The sequence below is a fragment of the Cryptomeria japonica genome, chromosome 11, assembly GCF_030272615.1.
Source record: "Cryptomeria japonica chromosome 11, Sugi_1.0, whole genome shotgun sequence".
NCBI lineage: Eukaryota > Viridiplantae > Streptophyta > Pinopsida > Cupressales > Cupressaceae > Cryptomeria > Cryptomeria japonica.
The window spans coordinates 681,591,341-681,610,612 of NC_081415.1; the positions used below are offsets into that span (position 1 = coordinate 681,591,341).

The following is a 19,272-nucleotide window of genomic DNA, read 5'->3' on the forward strand; positions in this document are numbered from 1 at the left end:
TGTTTATAGCACCGATTAGTTATGGATTGGTTGATGTTAGTAAGGGTCACGACCAAGTGACATCTTGGTCGGACATGTCTAAAAGGCATGTCCGATCAAGGTGCCACTTGATCATGGCCATCCTACTATTTATACATCATTCCAATCAAAGGAGATGACATTGAAATCGATACATGTTCATCCTCCTTACCTGCTGTAAAAGAAAGATAGCAATATTAGTGTCATAGGCATAATATCAAAATTAAAATACACCATCCTGCATATAACTTGTCCATTAAATTGGAAATTACAATACATTTACATGATATCAGAACCAAGTTGATTGAACTTGAGGCTATTTAATTTCGTGAAACAAATTTAAGAACAAGTTTATATACTACATCACATTTCTTCAAATGGCCAGTGCTATCAGATTCGAAGACAGACTTGGAGGTGGCGATGATTTTTCAGCCTGGAAATTCAGAATTCAAATGATTTTAAAGGAGAACAAAGTGGATTCGTTTGTTCAAACTAAAAATGCTCAACCCGAAAATGAACCTGACAAAACAACATGGATTGAGGGAAATGAAAAGGCAATAAAAATAATAGTTGATGGGGTGAGAAACAACATAATGCCCATCATAAGAAAACATTAGACAGCCTATAAAATGTTCAAAGCTCTTGAAAGCACATTTGAGATATCAAATGCAAGTCGAACTCTAGCATTAAAACGAGAAATAAATCATATCACCATGAGCAAAGGGGAGACAATCAACGCCTACTTTATGTGGATATCAGTTCTAAAAGATGAACTTGCAACTCTGGACTACGAGATCCAAAGCAAAGAGTTAACACTCATTGCTTTAGATGGGTTGCCTAGTGGATGGAGCACATTCGTCCAAGGCATCAGTGCAAGGTCCAAATATCCCAAGTTTGAAAGATTAAGGGATGATTGTCTCCAAGAAGAATCAAGATTGAACAAGATGGGAATGAAACACAAGAATATAGATGAAGACCTGCAAGTTCTAAACACCAACTCCACCAAACAAAACAAGAAAAGGCAGTTTAGAAAGAGAAAAGGTTGTCAAGGCAAGAATACTTCAAAGGAGGACTTATCTCACATTCAATGTTACAGATGTGATTAGTTCGGACACTTCGTTGCAAAATGTCCGGAAAGAACCAAGAAACATGCTACATTTGTCAAAGCAGGAAAGACTAAAGGGGAAGATGACTTCGGGAAATACGTATTCTACTCAGCACTCACAAGTCAAGCTTCTAACAAAATCAACTCATGGGTGATTGACAGTGGTTCATCGAGGCACATCACTGGATTTAGAGAAGTACTTGATTCCATGACAGAGGAGAGTGATGAGGACATAACCATCGGAGATGACTCCACACATCCAGTCAAAGGAGTAGGAACCTGCACCATCAAATTGAAGACAGGCATAACCTTGCGGCTTGAAGGAGTACTATATGTCCTCGGCATCAAAAGAAATCTAGTCTCTATATCGACATTGGAAGATAACGGATACAGAGTGACATTCATGGACAACGAAGTATTGGCTTTGCCAAGGAACTCCTCCATCAAGAAGGCAAAGACCATTGGACAGAGACAGGGCTATTTGTATGAGCTGTGCACGGAACCCAATCTAGCCCTAATCCATGAAGCCACTAATGCAAATGAAGTTTGGCATAGAAGATTAGGCCATCTGAATTTCAGGGCTTTATCTTCATTGGGAAACCTTGTCACAGGTCTACCCAAGTTAAAGCAAGATCATTCAGGGGCATGCAAAGGATGTTGTCATAACCCCTCTTTGGACATTGGATTAAATAAATACGATAATTAAACATTTATTAATTAACATTTAATGATATTGGGAAATCGTCTCATTTATGAGACTTCACGATTTTCCTCTAATATATAATTATTAATGTTTATTATTATTTGGTATGATTATTAATTATTGTTATTGTTATATATGATTATTATTTATATAGTAACTATCAAACAATTATAATGCAATAAGCGTTGGAATAGATTGAGAACCCATTAGCAAAATCGAAAATATCTCTTGAAGCCAAACTTTAATGTTTACCGTGATGAGAACAGGTAAACACGGGAATCATTATAAATACCGATAAATCAATTATCGGAAGTGTTTGACTATTAATTATGTCATATCCCCTCCTTGATCGTTATATATATATCCAAAATGAACCAACTATTATTATATTAATTACCAACAAATAATTATTTATTTATTAAATATTATTATTTAATTAATATTAATTAATAATAATATTCTTGGAATATTTAAATTAATAATAATATAAATTTTACAATTATTGATACTATCAAGAAGTAAACAACGGCTGAAGATGCCCTTAAAAAATATAAATAGGCATAAATCTTATAGATCGCCATTGGTAAACCGATTGGTCAACAACTGCAAGGGATAGCCAACATGCTATTAACCAATATCACAAAACCAGTCGATAACACATGAAGAACACGACATTGACCAAACATTGGTCGATAACAATGATTATGTTATTAATGATTGGAATTATGAATGAATTGTGAGGGGTCACCGTTGTATATCAGCGATTATCCTCATATCGACAAACAGCATCCAACCAAGGGACGAGTATAGAGGAAGCAAGAATGATTAGGATAAATTCCTAAGTGTTATTAAGTGGAGGTTAATGTTACATATGGAGAGTCAATAGTGAAGCATTGAATAAGGGTTAGTCTTCCCATGAAGACGTTCATGAGCATCAATGTTAATAACGTTAGTATCGGAACTATACAAACCAGAAGAAAATAATATCTAAGACATAACAATTACCTTGAAGAGACGAGTTATCATATGCGATATAGATCAAAAGGAGTAAGGATATCATGAAGGATAATATTACATTATAGATAAATTGAAGCCAAGCATCAATGACTTGTAATAATGACACCGATCACATTATCATAAGCAAGTCAAAATAATACACTAATCAATATCTACTGGAAGACACAAGAATCGGGGTGGCTAAAGGTAGTGACCATAATCACAAGCAACCACTACCAAGTTAGATTGAATAAGATAACCCATGTGCCTATCATAAGATTAAGATTGGTCAAAGGCAATCGATAACCAAATTAGTAATGAAGTGGTGTGTTAACATAAGACATGTCTCTTGGCAGCATAACTTATCAGTCCCACGAAGATATAAGAAATCATTCACAATCATCCCAGGAAGCATCGGGGGGAACCTTATTAGTCAGACGTAGTAATGGAAATAGGGAAAAAGCTCAGATAAGGAGATGTACGGCAGAGAATAGGAGGGAGGATTGGATCAGATCAGAACTATTATTAAATTACAGGTGGAACATCCTTGTTCCTAATGGTATGCATGGTGATGTGCTTAATTTGTTTGCTTGGTATATGAAACCCGATAATGTCTTAATGAAGAATTTCAATAATAGTATTAACATAGTCTGAAAATATGTATTATAGTAATATATAATTTCATGACAGTGGCAGACCAGATCTGACATGCGTCAGATCTGTCTGCCATTACAGCCACTAAATATACTCATAACTAATAATGTACTAAGCACTGGTAGTATTAATAATAGGTTATTAGCAAATATATAAATAATTGATAAAATTGTTTAACTTATTTATTTATTGATTTATATGATTAAATCAGAATAAGAATCATATATTATTGTAAATAAAAAAAAGAGTTCATAAGATAATAAACAGTAAGAAGAATATGTTTATATTTAATTCTTGTTAATACTGTCAGTGTTTAAGAAGTTAAGTCCCAAGATAGGGTGAGAATCAGCAACCTGTAAATCGTGAGGGAACCTATTTGATTGGTATCCAAGCTCGTTAATAACAAAGACAATCCTCTTTGTCTTTAAAGCTAAAGCAGTGATAAAAGGACATTCACATTTAGCATTATGAATGATTACACTAATTACCTAGTATAGTGAATGAACAATTTAATAATTGATAAATCAATTGAACTATGGAATACCAGTGATTTGATTCATGTCAAGATAGAATTATTATTTTATCAATCTAGTTAGGTCATAAGCTTGTTGAGATGCGTTAATTATGGTTAAAATAGGCCAATTCCTAGTAGGGGACATTACAGATGTGCCCTAGGTAAGAATACCAAAGGTGCATTCCAAAATAGTACTAGGAAAACTAGCAAAATTCTAGAATTAGTTCATTCTAATGTATGCGGACCTATGTCTGTATCCTCTCTAGGGGGATTCCTGTATTATGTAATATTTGTTGATGACTACTCTAGGAAGACTTGGATCTACTTTATGAAAAGTAAAGAATCAGAAGAGATCCTCTCTATGTTTAAAGAATTTAAATCACTAACCGAAAACCACTCAGGAAACAAAGTTAAAACCTTGAGAACCGACAATGGGGGGGAATACACATCAGATTCATTTAAAGAATTTTGTAGAGATAATGGGATTAAGAGGGAGCTTACTATACCTTATAACCCCCAACAAAATGGGGTAGCGGAAAGGAAAAATAGGACTATAGTTGAAGTTGCCAAGGCCATGATCCTAGATCAAAACCTTAACACAAATCTCTGTGCTGAAGCATCTAGCACCGCTGTATATATACAGAACAGGTGCCCTCACTCCTATCTTGAGAACAAAACTCCTGAGGAAGTATTCACTAAGATTAAGCCTGATATTAGCCACCTTAGGATATTTGGATGTCCTGTCTATATCCATATACCTAAAGAAAAGAGTCTAAAACTAGAGCCTTCTGGAAAAAGAGGATTGCTTGTAGGATATAGTGAAACCTCCAAAGCCTACAAAATCTATGTACCTGGTCAAAGAAATATTGAACTAAGTAGGGATGTAATATTTGAAGAGGACCTGGCTTTCAAAAGAACTCAAAACTTCATAGAACCTGAAATCTATGTACCTACTTGTAACTTAGATGAAAATCCTGCCCCTGAGTTTCAGAGGGAGAATCTAGATGAAACTGAAAATGAAAATGAAAACTCACCTAGAAATCTCAAGAAAATACCACTATGGGCCACCAAAACAGTAGAAGAAGCTCAGAGGGTTGCTGCTCCTTCTGGAACCTTCAGAGAAAGCAAAAGACCTAATAAATTTACTAGCTATGTTGCTCTTATGAATGATCTATCTAAAAACGAACCTGACAATGTAACAGATGCCCTTAAACATCAAGTATGGAAGGATGCTATGTCTGAAGAGTATCAATCCATAATGAAAAATGATGTATGGGAAATTGTTCCTAGGCCAACTAAGAAGTCCGTTGTTTCTTCTAAATGGCTCTTCAAGATCAAACATGCAGCAGATGGCAGCATTGAAAAATATAAGGCAAGATTTGTAGCCAGAGGATTTTCTCAAAAGGAAGGAATAGGCTATGAAGAAACATTTGCTCCTGTAGCTAGATATACCTCAGTAAGGGCTGTACTAGCCATTGCAGCAACAAAGGGATGGAAGGTACATCAAATGGATGTAAAGACAACTTTTCTTAATGGAGAGATATCTGAAGAAGTATACCTAGAGCAACTTGAAGGGTTTAAAGACATCCATGAGGCCAAACAGCCTATGGGACCCACGGATAACCAGCAAATCGGATAAGCACAAAGGGACCACGAAGAAGAGACCAGCAATCCCTGTCTGCCCAATTTCTTTTTCTTTCTGTATCTTGGATCTTCTACTATGTATCTTGATCAAATAGTTAGCAACTTTTCAGATAATCAACATGATAGAAGGAGAAATATTTTTCTTTTAACTTTTCAAATCAATACTTGTGCAAATGGATAAAGGACATACTGAAAATTACCTTATTTGGCTACTAGCTTGGGAATAGCTTGGGAATGTTTGGTATGATTGTTTCCGTTTGCTTCTATACGTATTAGGTTCAGATTGATAACTTATGCAGCATTTTTATTTGTTTCATTTTGTACACAGGTCATTGAAATATTCAATCTGCAAATAACTGAGTACCAACTTATGTCTAGATGTATCAAATGCAATGGAAAGTTCATTGAAAAGTCACTCACAAGAAATGAAGCTATAGAAGCTGCCACATCTGAACAAGTGATTCCAGAGTGTTTGATAGATCTTGATTTAGAGTTTTGGCAATGTGCAGACTGCCAACAAATATATTGGGAGGTATGCAACTCTTTGAAAAATGTTTTTTTAATAAATTACTTGCCTTTTCACCTTTTCCTTGTAATCACTAATCTGCAATGCTTGTTTTCCCCACTTTCCAGATCATTCCTAGATTGTATTTTCTCCATTCTTGATTTTTGTTTTGATTCTTCGTTGATGTGGAAAAAATCTTATATACAATTAGCAATAACATCCAAGGATCATAATTTTTTATTGTTATAGTCTAGTTTGAGTATGTTTCAAGTAAAGCATGCTATTCAATAATATACACATCTTCACTAGGGAAATCCTTAAAAAATAAGCAAGGTAGCTAGATTGATGGAGGGAGGATGGGATGGAGAGGAAGAGGGAGGGCCTTGAGGCATGCACTCGGCATGCTGCAACCACTGAAAAGATCCACTCCAGATCTAAACAGTGGCAAAGGTTTGCTTGAGGCCTTAAGGATGCCTAAGTGGTGTTTTATGCCTTGCTTAAGTTGATGGAGATTTTTGCTTGGTACAAAGCCACAATTTGTAGTTTCGAATAGGTCTTCAATACAAAGCTTGCAAATTTGGTAGAAGAAATTTAATATATTTCAACACATGACAAATTCATTCAATAGTAATTTTAAAAAGAGAGGCTTAATAAATTCTGTTGAACAAGTAACAAATTTTGGATTGACAATAACATTGAATATCAATTTCATCAATATATAGAAATGAGGGTGACCATTCATCACTTTCCTTTTCTAAGTGCAAGAAGTTCTTTATTTATATTATTTACAAACAATTGCTTGAAAATAAATAAATTAAACTACACTTCTACACTATTTACAATTGCTTGCAAGATGTGCAAGTTTTGTTACAAATTATCTAATCCACTTATTCTATAATTACAATCATGCGATTGTTGGTTCCATAGCAGCAAAAATTGTTTGGGGAAAAAATCGGCAAACCAAAAGTATTATTTTTTGAGAAAATCGGGAAAAAATTGGATTAAAAAAAAATGTAAAACATTGTAGAATATGTTGATGATATAGCTTTGGGCATCATCCTTAATTATTGAATATTAATATGAATCAATGATGTGCTAAGTAGCTAGTATTCTATTAATTTTAATTGAAGTTAAATATTATTAAATGAACAATAGTTAATAACTATTGAATTTAATTGGTTAACTTCAAGAACCGTTGCACTCGGTATGCATTCCTTCGAGTAGACACGACCCGAGCAGAATGACGTGAGTGAGAAAATAAGTCACGTCTCATCTAAAGAGATGTGACCATCAACCGATCACCCAGAACACATATATCTAGCGTTGGATCTTCTCACAGGGGGTGATACGAAGAAAGAAAAGCAGGTAACACCAATACGCTGGAATTAACACAGCAAGGACGATTCAAGCTAAACTCCAATGTAATTTTATACTTAGTAAGGGACATCACAATTGCATACTATTATAAGGAGATCGATATTGAGCAGCAGATCGACATCTCTTCATAAGGCAGATTGTGATTAAGGAATATATCATTCATTATTTCTGTATTTTCTGCTTAACTGAATTCTGATCATAAAAATAACATGGTATCAGATCGGGTTTAAGCAAGATTGTGATCAGATTTGTTTAAGCTGCGAAACATTCTTCTCTTTTTAGAGTGTCTATCTTAGCATAAAAAATGGTGAACAGACTCAAGGTTGAAGATAGACTTGATGGTGCCTCTAACTTCACCTCTTGGAAGTTTAGAGTTCTAATTACACTAGAAGAGAATGATATTCTCGAATTCGTGGAAAGGGAGGTGCCCCAGCCTGATGATGAGACTGAGAAAACTCAATGGAGGAAGAATGGCACAAAGGCCAAGAAGATCTTGATTGATTCCGTGAAGGATCACCTTGTGCCTATTATCTCCAAGATGAAGATTGATTCTGTGAAGGATCACCTTGTGCCTATTATCTTCAAGACCTTGGAGGGATTGTATGAGATCAATAACACTAGTAGAGCCCTTGCTTTAAGGCAACAACTTCACCACATCAAGATGGCTAAAGGAGATTCAATCATCTCCTTCTCCATGAAGATTATTGAATTAAAGGATCAACTATATGCCATTGGAGATATAGTTGAAGACAAAGACTTATTCATGTTGGCACTTAACGGTCTTCCTCAATCTTGGGAACCTTTTATCCAAGGTATCAATGGAAGATCTAAGCTACTAAAGTTTGATCGCCGTAGAGTTGATTGTATTCAAGAGGAATCCAGATTGGCTGCAAGAGGGATTGGACGAAGCTCTCACAATGAAGATGCTCATTTACTTGCTGCTCAAACTTCCAGAAGAAAAGGAAATTTCAAGAGGAATAGAGATAGAAAATCAGATTTTGCTCCTGAACCAAAGAAGAAGGATCTCTCTCACATCCAATGCTTTAGATATGACAAGTATGGTCACTATGCTCGAGATTGTCCAACAAGACCAAAACAACATGCTTCTTTGGCTGACATAGATGAAGTGTCACCTCAAAGGGAACCTAGAGACAACTCAGAAGGATTTCTATTCATTTCTGCTCTTTCAAGCAATGTCCCAACCGACAGTAACACTTGGTTGATTGATAGTGGTGCTTCATGTCATATTACAAGATATCGAGGGCATCTTTTTGACTTGGTAGAAAGAGAAACCAACTTGAAAGTGATAATTGGAGATGATGCTTGCTATTCAGTGAAAGGTGCTGGAGCCACCTCTCTTCATCTAGATTCTGGCATCCCTCTTCATTTGAGTGATGTCTTGTTCGTACAAGGCATCAAGAGGAAGTCTTTACTAAATCAAAACCTGATATTAGCCACCTTAGGATATTTGGATTGTTGATTTTAACACTTTCAAATTAACTAAAACTCAGAAAATCAGAATTTGTTTACTAATTAGATTAATTAGATTAGAAATTTATAGTTTTCAGATTTAAGCATAGTAAAGAAAGAGAATGAAATAAAGACAAGACACAGTTACCTTGGGAAAACCTCCTAGGAGGAAAAACCCAGCCAGAAAAGATCCTCAGATCTGATTATGGTTTGGATTCATATGATGATTACACACTTATCTGGAGTACAGATGTTGCTGTCACAAGAAAGATGGCATAACAGTCTACAAGATTAGCTCATTGACAGAGATCATGATTTGTAGTCCTTCCAAACTGATTTGCTGTGCATAAACAAGGGTTCACAACACCTTCAACTGGTTCGCAATTCTTCTATGGGGTTTGTTGAGCCTTCAATGGAGTGCGCTATCTTCTAATGATGATCTGTTGCCTTCTATGTGTATTTCGTTGAACATGAAGATGATAGAAGCAATCACTACCTCAATGTATATATTTCGCATGCCTTTGAAAACTGAATGAATTGAATTGTTATGAGAGGTATGTGCTTATTTATATGAGGAGCAATACCTCTAACATGTTGGCTTGCCTTGTAGATTGAACCTTTTAATTTAATTAATTTATTTAATGCGAAATGGATAGGGTTGGCCCTATCAAGATGGTGTGTTGGGTTTGAGTGTAGCGTGGAAACCTTTTAGGAGAAGCCGAGAGGTATAGGGCCTAGCCCTACACTTTGGAGAAGGGGCTGGCCCCCTTAGGCGGATTCCAATGTTGCCCAAGGCAATTGGAATCTGCCATCCCTAATTACAAACAACATGGATGTCCTGTCTATATTCATGTACCTAAGGAGAAAAGATTAAAATTAGAGCCTTCTCGAAAAAGGGGAATCTTTGTAGGATATAGTGAAACCTCCAAAGCTTACAGGATCTATATACCTGGTCAAAAGAATATTGAACTAAGCAGGGATGTGATCTTTGAAGAAGACTTAGCATTCAAAAGAGCCCAAAGCTCTCTAGACCCTGAAGTCTATATCCCCACCCCTAGCATAGATAGAGATCCTACTCTTGAGTTTCAGAGGGAGAATCCTGAGGAAACTATAAGTGAAACTCAAAGTCCACCTAGAGAAAACCTCAAGAAAAGACCACTATGGGCCACCAAGACTATAGCAGAAGCTCAGAAGTTTGTTGCTCCTTCAGGGAAAGCAAAAGGCCTAACAAATTCACTAGCTATGTTGCCCTTATGAATGATTTCTCTAAAGCCGAACCAAAAAATGTATCAGAGGCTCTTGAACATCAAGTATGGAATGATGCCATGTCTGAAGAGTATTAGTCTATTATGAAAAATGATGTTTGGGAGTTTGTTCCTAGGCCAACTAAGAAATTTGTTGTTTCATCTAAATGGTTTTTAAAGATCAAACATGCTGCAGACGGTAGTATTTAAAAACACAAGGCTAGATTTGTTGCTAGAGGTTTCTCACAAAGGGAAGGAATAGATTATGAAGAAACTTTTGCACCCGTTGCCAGATATACATCAGTAAGAGCTGTATTAGCTATTGCAGCAGCTAAGGGATGGAAGGTACACTAGATGGATGTTAAGACAACATTTCTAAATGGTGAGATCTTAGAAGAAGTCTACCTAGAGCAACCTGAAGGGTTTGAAATTTATAATGCAGAGTCTCATGTGTGTAGACTCAAGAAAGCTCTCTATGGGCTTAAACAGGCTCCCAGGGCCTGGTATGAAAGAATTGACACCTATCTCTCAGGACTAGGCTTCTCTAAAAATGATGCAAATCCTAATCTCTACTACAAAAGAAATAAAGGTGATATGCTAATGTTTGATTTTATATGTTGATGACTTATTAATCACAGGAAATGATCATCTTATAGATCAATGCAAGAAAGATCTATCCAAAGAATTTGATATGAAGGACTTAGGACTCCTTCATTACTTCCTAGGATTGGAAGTATGGCAGAATTCTGACAACATTATACTAAACCAAGGAAAGTATACCTTGGATATTCTGAAGATATTCAGAATGCTAAACCGTAGGCCCATGACCTCTCCTATGGAAACCAATTTACATAAACTTAAAGAAGCAGCAAGAGAGTCACAACCCACTGACTCTACTCAATACAGACAGATGATTGGGTCCCTGATGTACTTGGTGAATACAAGGCCAGATATCTGTTATGCAGTTAATGCTTTAAGTCAGTTCGTGTGTGAACCTAAGGAGATACACCTGGTTGCAGTAAAGCACATCATGAGATACCTACAAGGTACCCTAAACCTTGGTCTCAAATATGAGAAAGTTGATATAGACCTACATGGATTTACAGATTCAGATTGGGCTGGAAGTGTAACTGACAGAAAAAGCACTTCAGGATGTTGCTTCAGTCTAGGTTCAGCCATGATATCTTGGATCAGTAGGAAGCAGTCCTCTGTAGCTCAAAGCTCCACCCAGGCAGAATACATTGCAGCTTCTATGGCTGTTTGAGAGGCAGTATGGCTTAGGAAGTTGCTTGTGGGGTTGTTTGGAGAACCTATGAAACCCACTATTATACATTGTGACAATCAGAGCTGCATAAAATTTTCAGTTAATCCAATGTTCCTTGACAGATCCAAGCATATTGAGATCCCATACCACTATGTGCGAGATATGGTAGACATAAATGTGATTCAATTAGAATATGTTTGTACAGGAGATCAAACGGCAGATATTCTGACCAAACCTCTTTCCAGAGTGAAGGTTGATCACTTCAGAAAAGGTTTAGGTATGATAGAAAGGTAATTTGCTTTGTAATTTGTATTTACATATCAATAAGATGTTTAATTTGTAAACTTCTTTGTCATGATAGGACATTTTGGATTTTATCCCCTAGGTTCATATCTAAGAGGTGACGATCTCTCAAGATAATGAACACTTGTATGGAGACATTATAAGGTGACGATCTTATAATGTCCAAACCAGTTATCATGTTGTATCTCTGGTGTGTCATGGATGAGCCATGATTGTGTTGTGGTAAAACATTTATATGAGATGTTAGTGCACCTAACACAACTTGGATAAAGATGAGAATTGAATATTTTCTCATATGATTATCCTCAAGTATTGCGTGCTTAGGCAATACTGATATCACATGCTAAGGTGATATCTTGTCATCACAAGATTAATGTGATGAACATTTTGTATCACGTGTTTAGGTGATACTTCATATCATGTGATTAGGTGATATGATTTCCTAGAAAGTTAGATTATGTAAAGAATGTTAACTATCATTTGAATTGTGATGCTTGATACACTGCTCTCATTTATCTTACCTAGCTAAGAGGGAGTGTTAATGCATGGTAGCTTCGGTAAGATAAATGATTGAATGAGAGATAAATGAAGTCTCTCATTCAATCATTTATCCTATCGATAAACCATTCAGAAAACTTCAAGCTATTTCATTTGATAATTATTCCGCATTCATATATCAAATCTACTCAGTCGATCAATATCGATAATCATATTATAGTATGGCATATCGGTGATCACCTATGGTTATCGAGTTAACCATGTATCCCAATTTATATCGGATGTGTTCCCAGCAATAAACTAATAATGATTATCGAGTTGCTATCGGGTGGCAAAGTATGCACCGCTTAACATATATAACCACTAGTTAGTCGATTAACATAGACACCGATTTACATCGGTTAATATGCCACGCAAACACCGTTTGGCATACATCGTGAATATCGATTGGCATGTACACTAAGTTATGTGGACCCCAATTAGTATCAGGCTGGTAATTAAATAAACACCGATTGATAGTATATATCAAAGGGTGCAATCAATTAGTGTGTTGATCGGTCATGTCCATAAGACATGATCGGTCAAGGCACTCCTTGATCCTCCCCTCTTGCATAGATATATCAATTGATATTTGTGAAGAGGATATTTGAAATCGATAAATACTCCTCTCACCTGCCAAACAAAGAAGATAGTCAGATTTATAATAGAGATAGATAATACATAAATATAGAGAATATAAATTAGAATACATCTTGCATATTGAATTGCAAATTGAACAACATTTACAGATATTAGGGCTTTTAACTTTTTTTTCCTTTAAAATTTAGGTTCTTTTTGTATTTATGATTTTTTAAAATTTATTGTCTTTTTATAAAATGTAGTATGATTAATTTTATATTTTTTAATAATAAACTTTTTTTAATATTAAGTATTATTTTAGTTAAATTGAATTTTTATAAAAATATTAATATTAAATATATTTAAGTTTAATATTATATTATTTTATTGTTTTACTTAAAGTTATTTTTTAATGTTAATATTTAATAAATTAAAACAGTTTAATATTTTAAAATAGTTTAATTAGATTTTAAATTATAAAGGTATAATATATTAAAAAAAAAAATTATTTATATTGAATTTTTAACTTATGAAATTAGTTTCTAAATTTATTATAAATTATCTAAATTTACTATAATATTGTTTTATTTTTAATAAATTTAATTTAATATATACAATTTTACAAATTAAATAGTATAAATATGTTTTTTAACTTATTATAATTTATTTAAAGTCAATATAATATTATTTTATTTTTATGATTTTAATCTAGTACATATAGAAGTTAACAAATTTAAATAATTACCAAGTGTAGCTTCCTACAGTTCTTCCGCATGCAGATGACACATAGACCTCTGGGTTCACATGGCGGATCCTCTACCTCACGTGAACCACAAACCCTATGTTTCTTCTATGAATGGCGCTGCTTATAGAATTTGTCTTTTTTGTAGTTCTTTTTTAAGGTTTTCGTCTATTTTTATTGCAATTTTTGCTTAACATTTCTTGGGAGGTTACAATTGCAGTTAATTAGCAAAAGATTGTGGCTGATGGTCAATGACCTGATTCACAATTTTCGTAGGGAAAAAATTCCCATCCACAACGATCCACGATTATTCGCGATTAATTGTGATTGATCACAAAGTTATACTTTTATAGTTAGCTCTGTTGCTGGTCAAAAATATTTTTATCAGCCCTCAAAGGCTTTCATCTCCTGCATCATGATGAGGTAGATCTAAAAATAGCTTACTTTGAGCTCAAATAGTGAACATTAACATAGCATGGGTTCCTTGTGATAAAAATAGAGATTGCTAAAAATATAAATAATGAACGCTAAACATAGCATGGGCTCCTTGCAATAGAAATAGAGATTGCTAAAAATAACAAATCCTGAGATGTGCTCCTCTTTGAAAATGATGATACCTAAAAATATCACAATTTTTATTAGGTGGCTTTAGATGACTTTGATGATCTTGCTAGTTTTCCTCTGATCATGGCTAACCTTTGAAAAAACTTGAAAATCTACTCATTCATGTCTCCTTTGTATAGGTATACCATATTTCTATTAGGCGTGCTTGAATATGGGCTGAGATAAAAAATATTTTGCCTTGGTGCATGCTTGAGCTTAGATACATGCTTCTAGGCAAAATGACATTAAAATTTCCTCCTTTGTGCTGGTGCACACCATTCTATAGGTGCATGCCTATATTACATTACATTCTACGTAACCCAGGGATGCATCCCCCGGCTTGAAAACCCCCGTCCCAGTCCAGGGGACGTTTCCCCTCCGTCCCCAAAATGTGGGAATTTGCTGGGGACGTCCTGGAAATGGGGGGCCGTTTGCCCCAGCCATGGGGGACGTACATAACGTCCCAGGGACGGAGGGGGATGGTTGGGACGTCCCCAATCCATCTCGGGGACGGCTGGACGTCCCCCACGGTTGGGGTTAGTTAAAAACATTAAAAAAATGTCATATTTTTAAATTATTTTTTTTCCTAATGTGGGCCCTAAATTATTTATTTTTCCTAATGCATGCTAGGGGTGCTGCCCGCAAACCCCCGTTGAATAATTTGGGGGGAAATTGCGCCAATAAAAGGGGGGAAAATTTAACTTCCAAGTCTGATTAGGCTCCATATACCAACATTATTAAAAATTTAGAAGGCAACAATATTAAATTATGAATATAAGTCTTGACTATGTGATAACTCATAATATCGTTGCCATATTTCATGTTTGACTATATGATATATTTAAAACTTTAAAAGGGAACGATATAAATATTTCATCTCTTACCATATGATATTCATATATTTAAAAGGGAAGGATATGCGATATGGGCGATAAAAATAAATATTTCCGGCGATAATTGTTTAAGCAAAGCAATCAAATTTTCAGCAAATCAAACAAGTGCTGGCATATTGACAATGAATTTTCAATTATGAATGCATATTGAGTATTGACAATGAATTATGAATTATGAATGTATATAGAGTATTGACAATGAATTCTGAACACAAATGTGGCATTTTAAGGTTCTATAATGTACATATAGCTGCTTTATCCATGTTTTCATATGAATATAATGTATATATACATGCTTTATCTATTTTTCATATGAAAATTCAAATTTCCCTATATATTTTAAATTTTCCCCATATTTTATATAGTCGTCCCCTTTGCCGTCCCCCTGCCTTCCCCAAAATTGGCAAAAAAATTTGCCATCCTGGAAACTCGTTCCGTCGTCCCCTACTGTCCCCGTCCTGGAAACTCGGGGTAACATAGATTACATTTGAAATTTTAAAAAATGCACCACCTTTGTCTATTGGCATGGGTCAATACACTTTAAAAATGTTTTTAACTTTTTGAGTGAGATTTTCTTTGTATTGCTGTGTGCCAATATATTGGAGGCAATTATTTCAATATTTGACTCCATTGTGAAATTGCATTTTATTCCTTCTTGCGTTGACGAATATTCCTTTGGTGGTACACAAAATGATATTCTTTTTTGAATCGCACAATTAATCCTTGTCGCACACCTATATACTGAATTCAAGTTCTCAACTTGATGCATCATCTTATTTTCCCTTGAATAGAAAATTTGATTAAAATGAGCTTTTAATGTTGGTAAGTTTGTGCACCATCTTAGACGAGTTTGGAGAATGCACTCACAAAGATGCAAGCAGCCCCTTTGATCCGGCACATTTATTTGCTTTCAAGCACACATAAATAGTGAAGCTTGTTCAAGTGTGCACCACTACTTAGGCATGCACCATTACACCAGATTTTCAGATTTTTAAAATTTGGCCCTCTTTGTATTGTCACATTTATACATTGTGAATTTTTTGACCCTTTTCATCTTAAAAATGAGCTTTTAGTCTATTCATGTGCATTTCCAAAAAAGCCTTTCCTCAAATGTTTAGCTCTTTGTAGATTGATCTTTTGTATTGGTGCATGGTAGCTTCTTAGCATGTACTTCTTCACAAGACAAATATTAAGAAAAAATTATACCTTTCTATTCATGCATCAATAGCCTTTGGCACACACGATTGGTTTGGATGTATTTGTTTTCAAAATCAATTTCTCCTTTATGATGCACGTCTGTGATCTCTTTCAAGTGCTTATGAACTCTTGTTCATCATCCATAGTTGCTTTGGCATGCGTTCATTTCATTTGATGCGTCTCTTTCCTTGTTTTTGTGTGGTTGCTAAACTCATGTGCATGCTTTTGATCTTAATTCATCACTTTCTTTTCTTAAAGTCCCCTATGATGCGTGATTGCAATCTCTTTCAAGTGCTTATGAACTCTTGTGCATCATTTGTAGTTTCTTTGGCATCTCCTCATTTCATTTGATACATCTCTTTCCTTGTTCTCGTGCACGCTTTTGACCTGGCTTCATCAAAACTGATCAAGCATTTTTTTTTGGAAAACAACCAAGATGCAACATGCTGCACAACACAACAAGTCAACACAAGTGTCATGTGAAACACAATGAAACAAGGACAACAACACAAACGATCTCACCATTGCTACAAGCAGGATGGAACCAATGGAAGACTTACCAATCACAGGGAAAATCTACCTTGATGAACTCGTGAGAAGGGAGAACTACACCAAATGACAATTGGGTACTAGTCCACGATGACGTTCTCTCGCAACGCCACACAAGGGTAGGATGAGAGAATCATCAACCTTGAATCTACTCCAAGACACACTTAGGAACTCTTACAACACATGGAAACCCACCTAGATGGTGGAATGACTAGGAGCTAACATACCTCCATTAGATGATGCAACCATCAATTTCTGAAAGAAGGAGTAGGATGAGGGGCACATTCATCTCCAATCTTCTCAACAACAACCTTAAATGACACAAAAACATAAGGGCAAACCTTCACTAGGAGTTACCTTACTAAGAGGTACAAACTCTCAACCAATTGGAATGATGGCAAGTTGCTTCTAGGCAATGACATGCTTCCCAAAGCAACGAGGTGCCATAAAACTTAAGGTATGATACTTGTCGATAAAACATGGGAAAACTCTCTAGGCCAAGGGGATCAACTTTGTAAACAAAGTTTCCCTGAGAAATGGTTAGAAGACACAACTAGATGAAATGACGAAACAAGGCACTAGAGGACACCAATGGCCAGAGAGGATGCTAGCGTGAATGCTTGGGTGACTAGGTCTAGCGCTGGAGTTTTGGTCTAGCATTAGAGTCTCGTTCTAGCGCTAGTGTCCTTGCCAAGCACTATGGTCCTTCCTAGGAGTTGTAGTCTTGTTCTAGTGTTGGAATCCTAGCTAACAAGCAAATCCAAGCTACAGTTTGGTCCCCAAGACCTGTCAAACACTCAAGAACTATAAGGAAGGATCCTCGATGATAAACGAACTCTTAAATGACGAAAATGACTAGGAGCTAATATACCTCCATTAGATGATACAACTATTGATTTTTTGAAACAAGGAGTAGGATGAGGGCACATTCACCTCCAATCCACTCAACAACCTTAAATGACACAAGAACATAAGGGCAAACCTTCACTACAGGTTGCCTTACTAAGAAGTACAAACTCTCCACCAATCGAAATGATGACAGGTTGCTTCTAGCTAATGACACTTCCTAAAGCAATGAGGTGCCTTAAAATTTAAGGCATGACACTTGTCAATAAAACATGGGAAGACTCTCTAGACCAAAGGGATCAAATTTTGTAAACAAAGTTTCCCTAAGAAAATAGACAATGAAATGATGAAACAAGGCACTAGAGGACACTAATGCCCAGAGAGGACACTAGTGTGAATGTCTAGGTGTCTAGATCTAGTGTTGGAGTTTGGTCCAACATTGGAGTCCATGTGTGCCTCCGGAGTCCTTGCTAGGCACTATAGTCCTTCCTAGGCATTGTAGTCTTGTTCTAGTGTTGGAATCTTAGCCAACGAGCAAATACGAGCTAGGGTTTTGTCCCCAAGACCTACCAAACACTCAAGAATAAAAGGAAGGATCCCTGACGATAAACAAACTCCAAAATGATGAAAATGATTGTGGAACCAAGAAGGTCCTAAATATCCAATCTAGCTTCACACTATCCCACTAAGGAGATCACTCCCAAGGGCAGGGGAGACTATAAGAGGCTTTTAAACAAGGTCAACAACACTAGGGGTGAAAGGGAAAGGTGTCACACCTCCCGACCTCGCCAAGACCACTCGAAGAACCTTAAAAAACCCTGCAACGAGGCGTTTCTCAATGACACACTATTGCAAACATGGGAGACAACTAACATAAGAACCAAGCCAAAGATAGAATGTTTTCAAACACATTAAGTTCATTTCAAATTTAAATCCATATGTTCTCTAAGTTCATTTACCCACATTGCAATAAATTGGAAGAACATACAAAACGACATGTATGTTCAACTCCAATGTTGAATATGTAAAAGCATACATCATGCTGATACAATCTATCAACTTAAGGAGGTCCAATACCATATTACAATCACAAAAGTGGACTCAAATTTCCCTCAAATACTTTTTACAGCTTGCAATAATGGAATAAACGAAATAGAATTTTTTACCAATTGAATCACGATCCTAGAGCTCTTCTCAAGGTCCCCAAATCCCAATAGTGGTTTACATGCCACCCAACCACATGGAACCCTTAGGTCTACTCTTGTCGTGCTAGGAGATAGTAACACGCACACCAAGCACACTCACACCAAGCACTACACACACCATATGCAAAGCATACATGCAACACATCTTGCAAAATCACTCAATCGACATCACAAGATGGATCACAAAATACAATGTTCATTGGGCACAAATATAATATCCTCATTGGGCTGAATCACAAAGGCACAAATAAGAAATCATCATTGGGCACAAACATAAAATCCTCATTGGGCTCAATCACCAATGGCACAAATAATACACAATCA

General features: G+C 35.8%; 1 protein-coding gene across 4 annotated transcripts in view; it reads left to right on the forward strand.

The window, feature by feature from the left end:
* The window catches only part of LOC131038134 (uncharacterized), a 158,905-nt gene that overhangs the window by 124,599 nt on the left and 15,034 nt on the right, over positions 1-19,272 (forward strand). For 3 of the 4 annotated variants that reach the window (XM_057970463.2, XM_057970461.2, XM_057970462.2), the window contains one exon: positions 5,963-6,166. The exons of the other annotated variant lie outside the window; for it this stretch is intronic. In XM_057970463.2, coding sequence (XP_057826446.2) covers positions 5,963-6,166 — 204 coding nt within the window. The remainder of the gene's footprint in view (positions 1-5,962; positions 6,167-19,272) is intronic. 4 annotated transcript variants of the gene reach the window in all.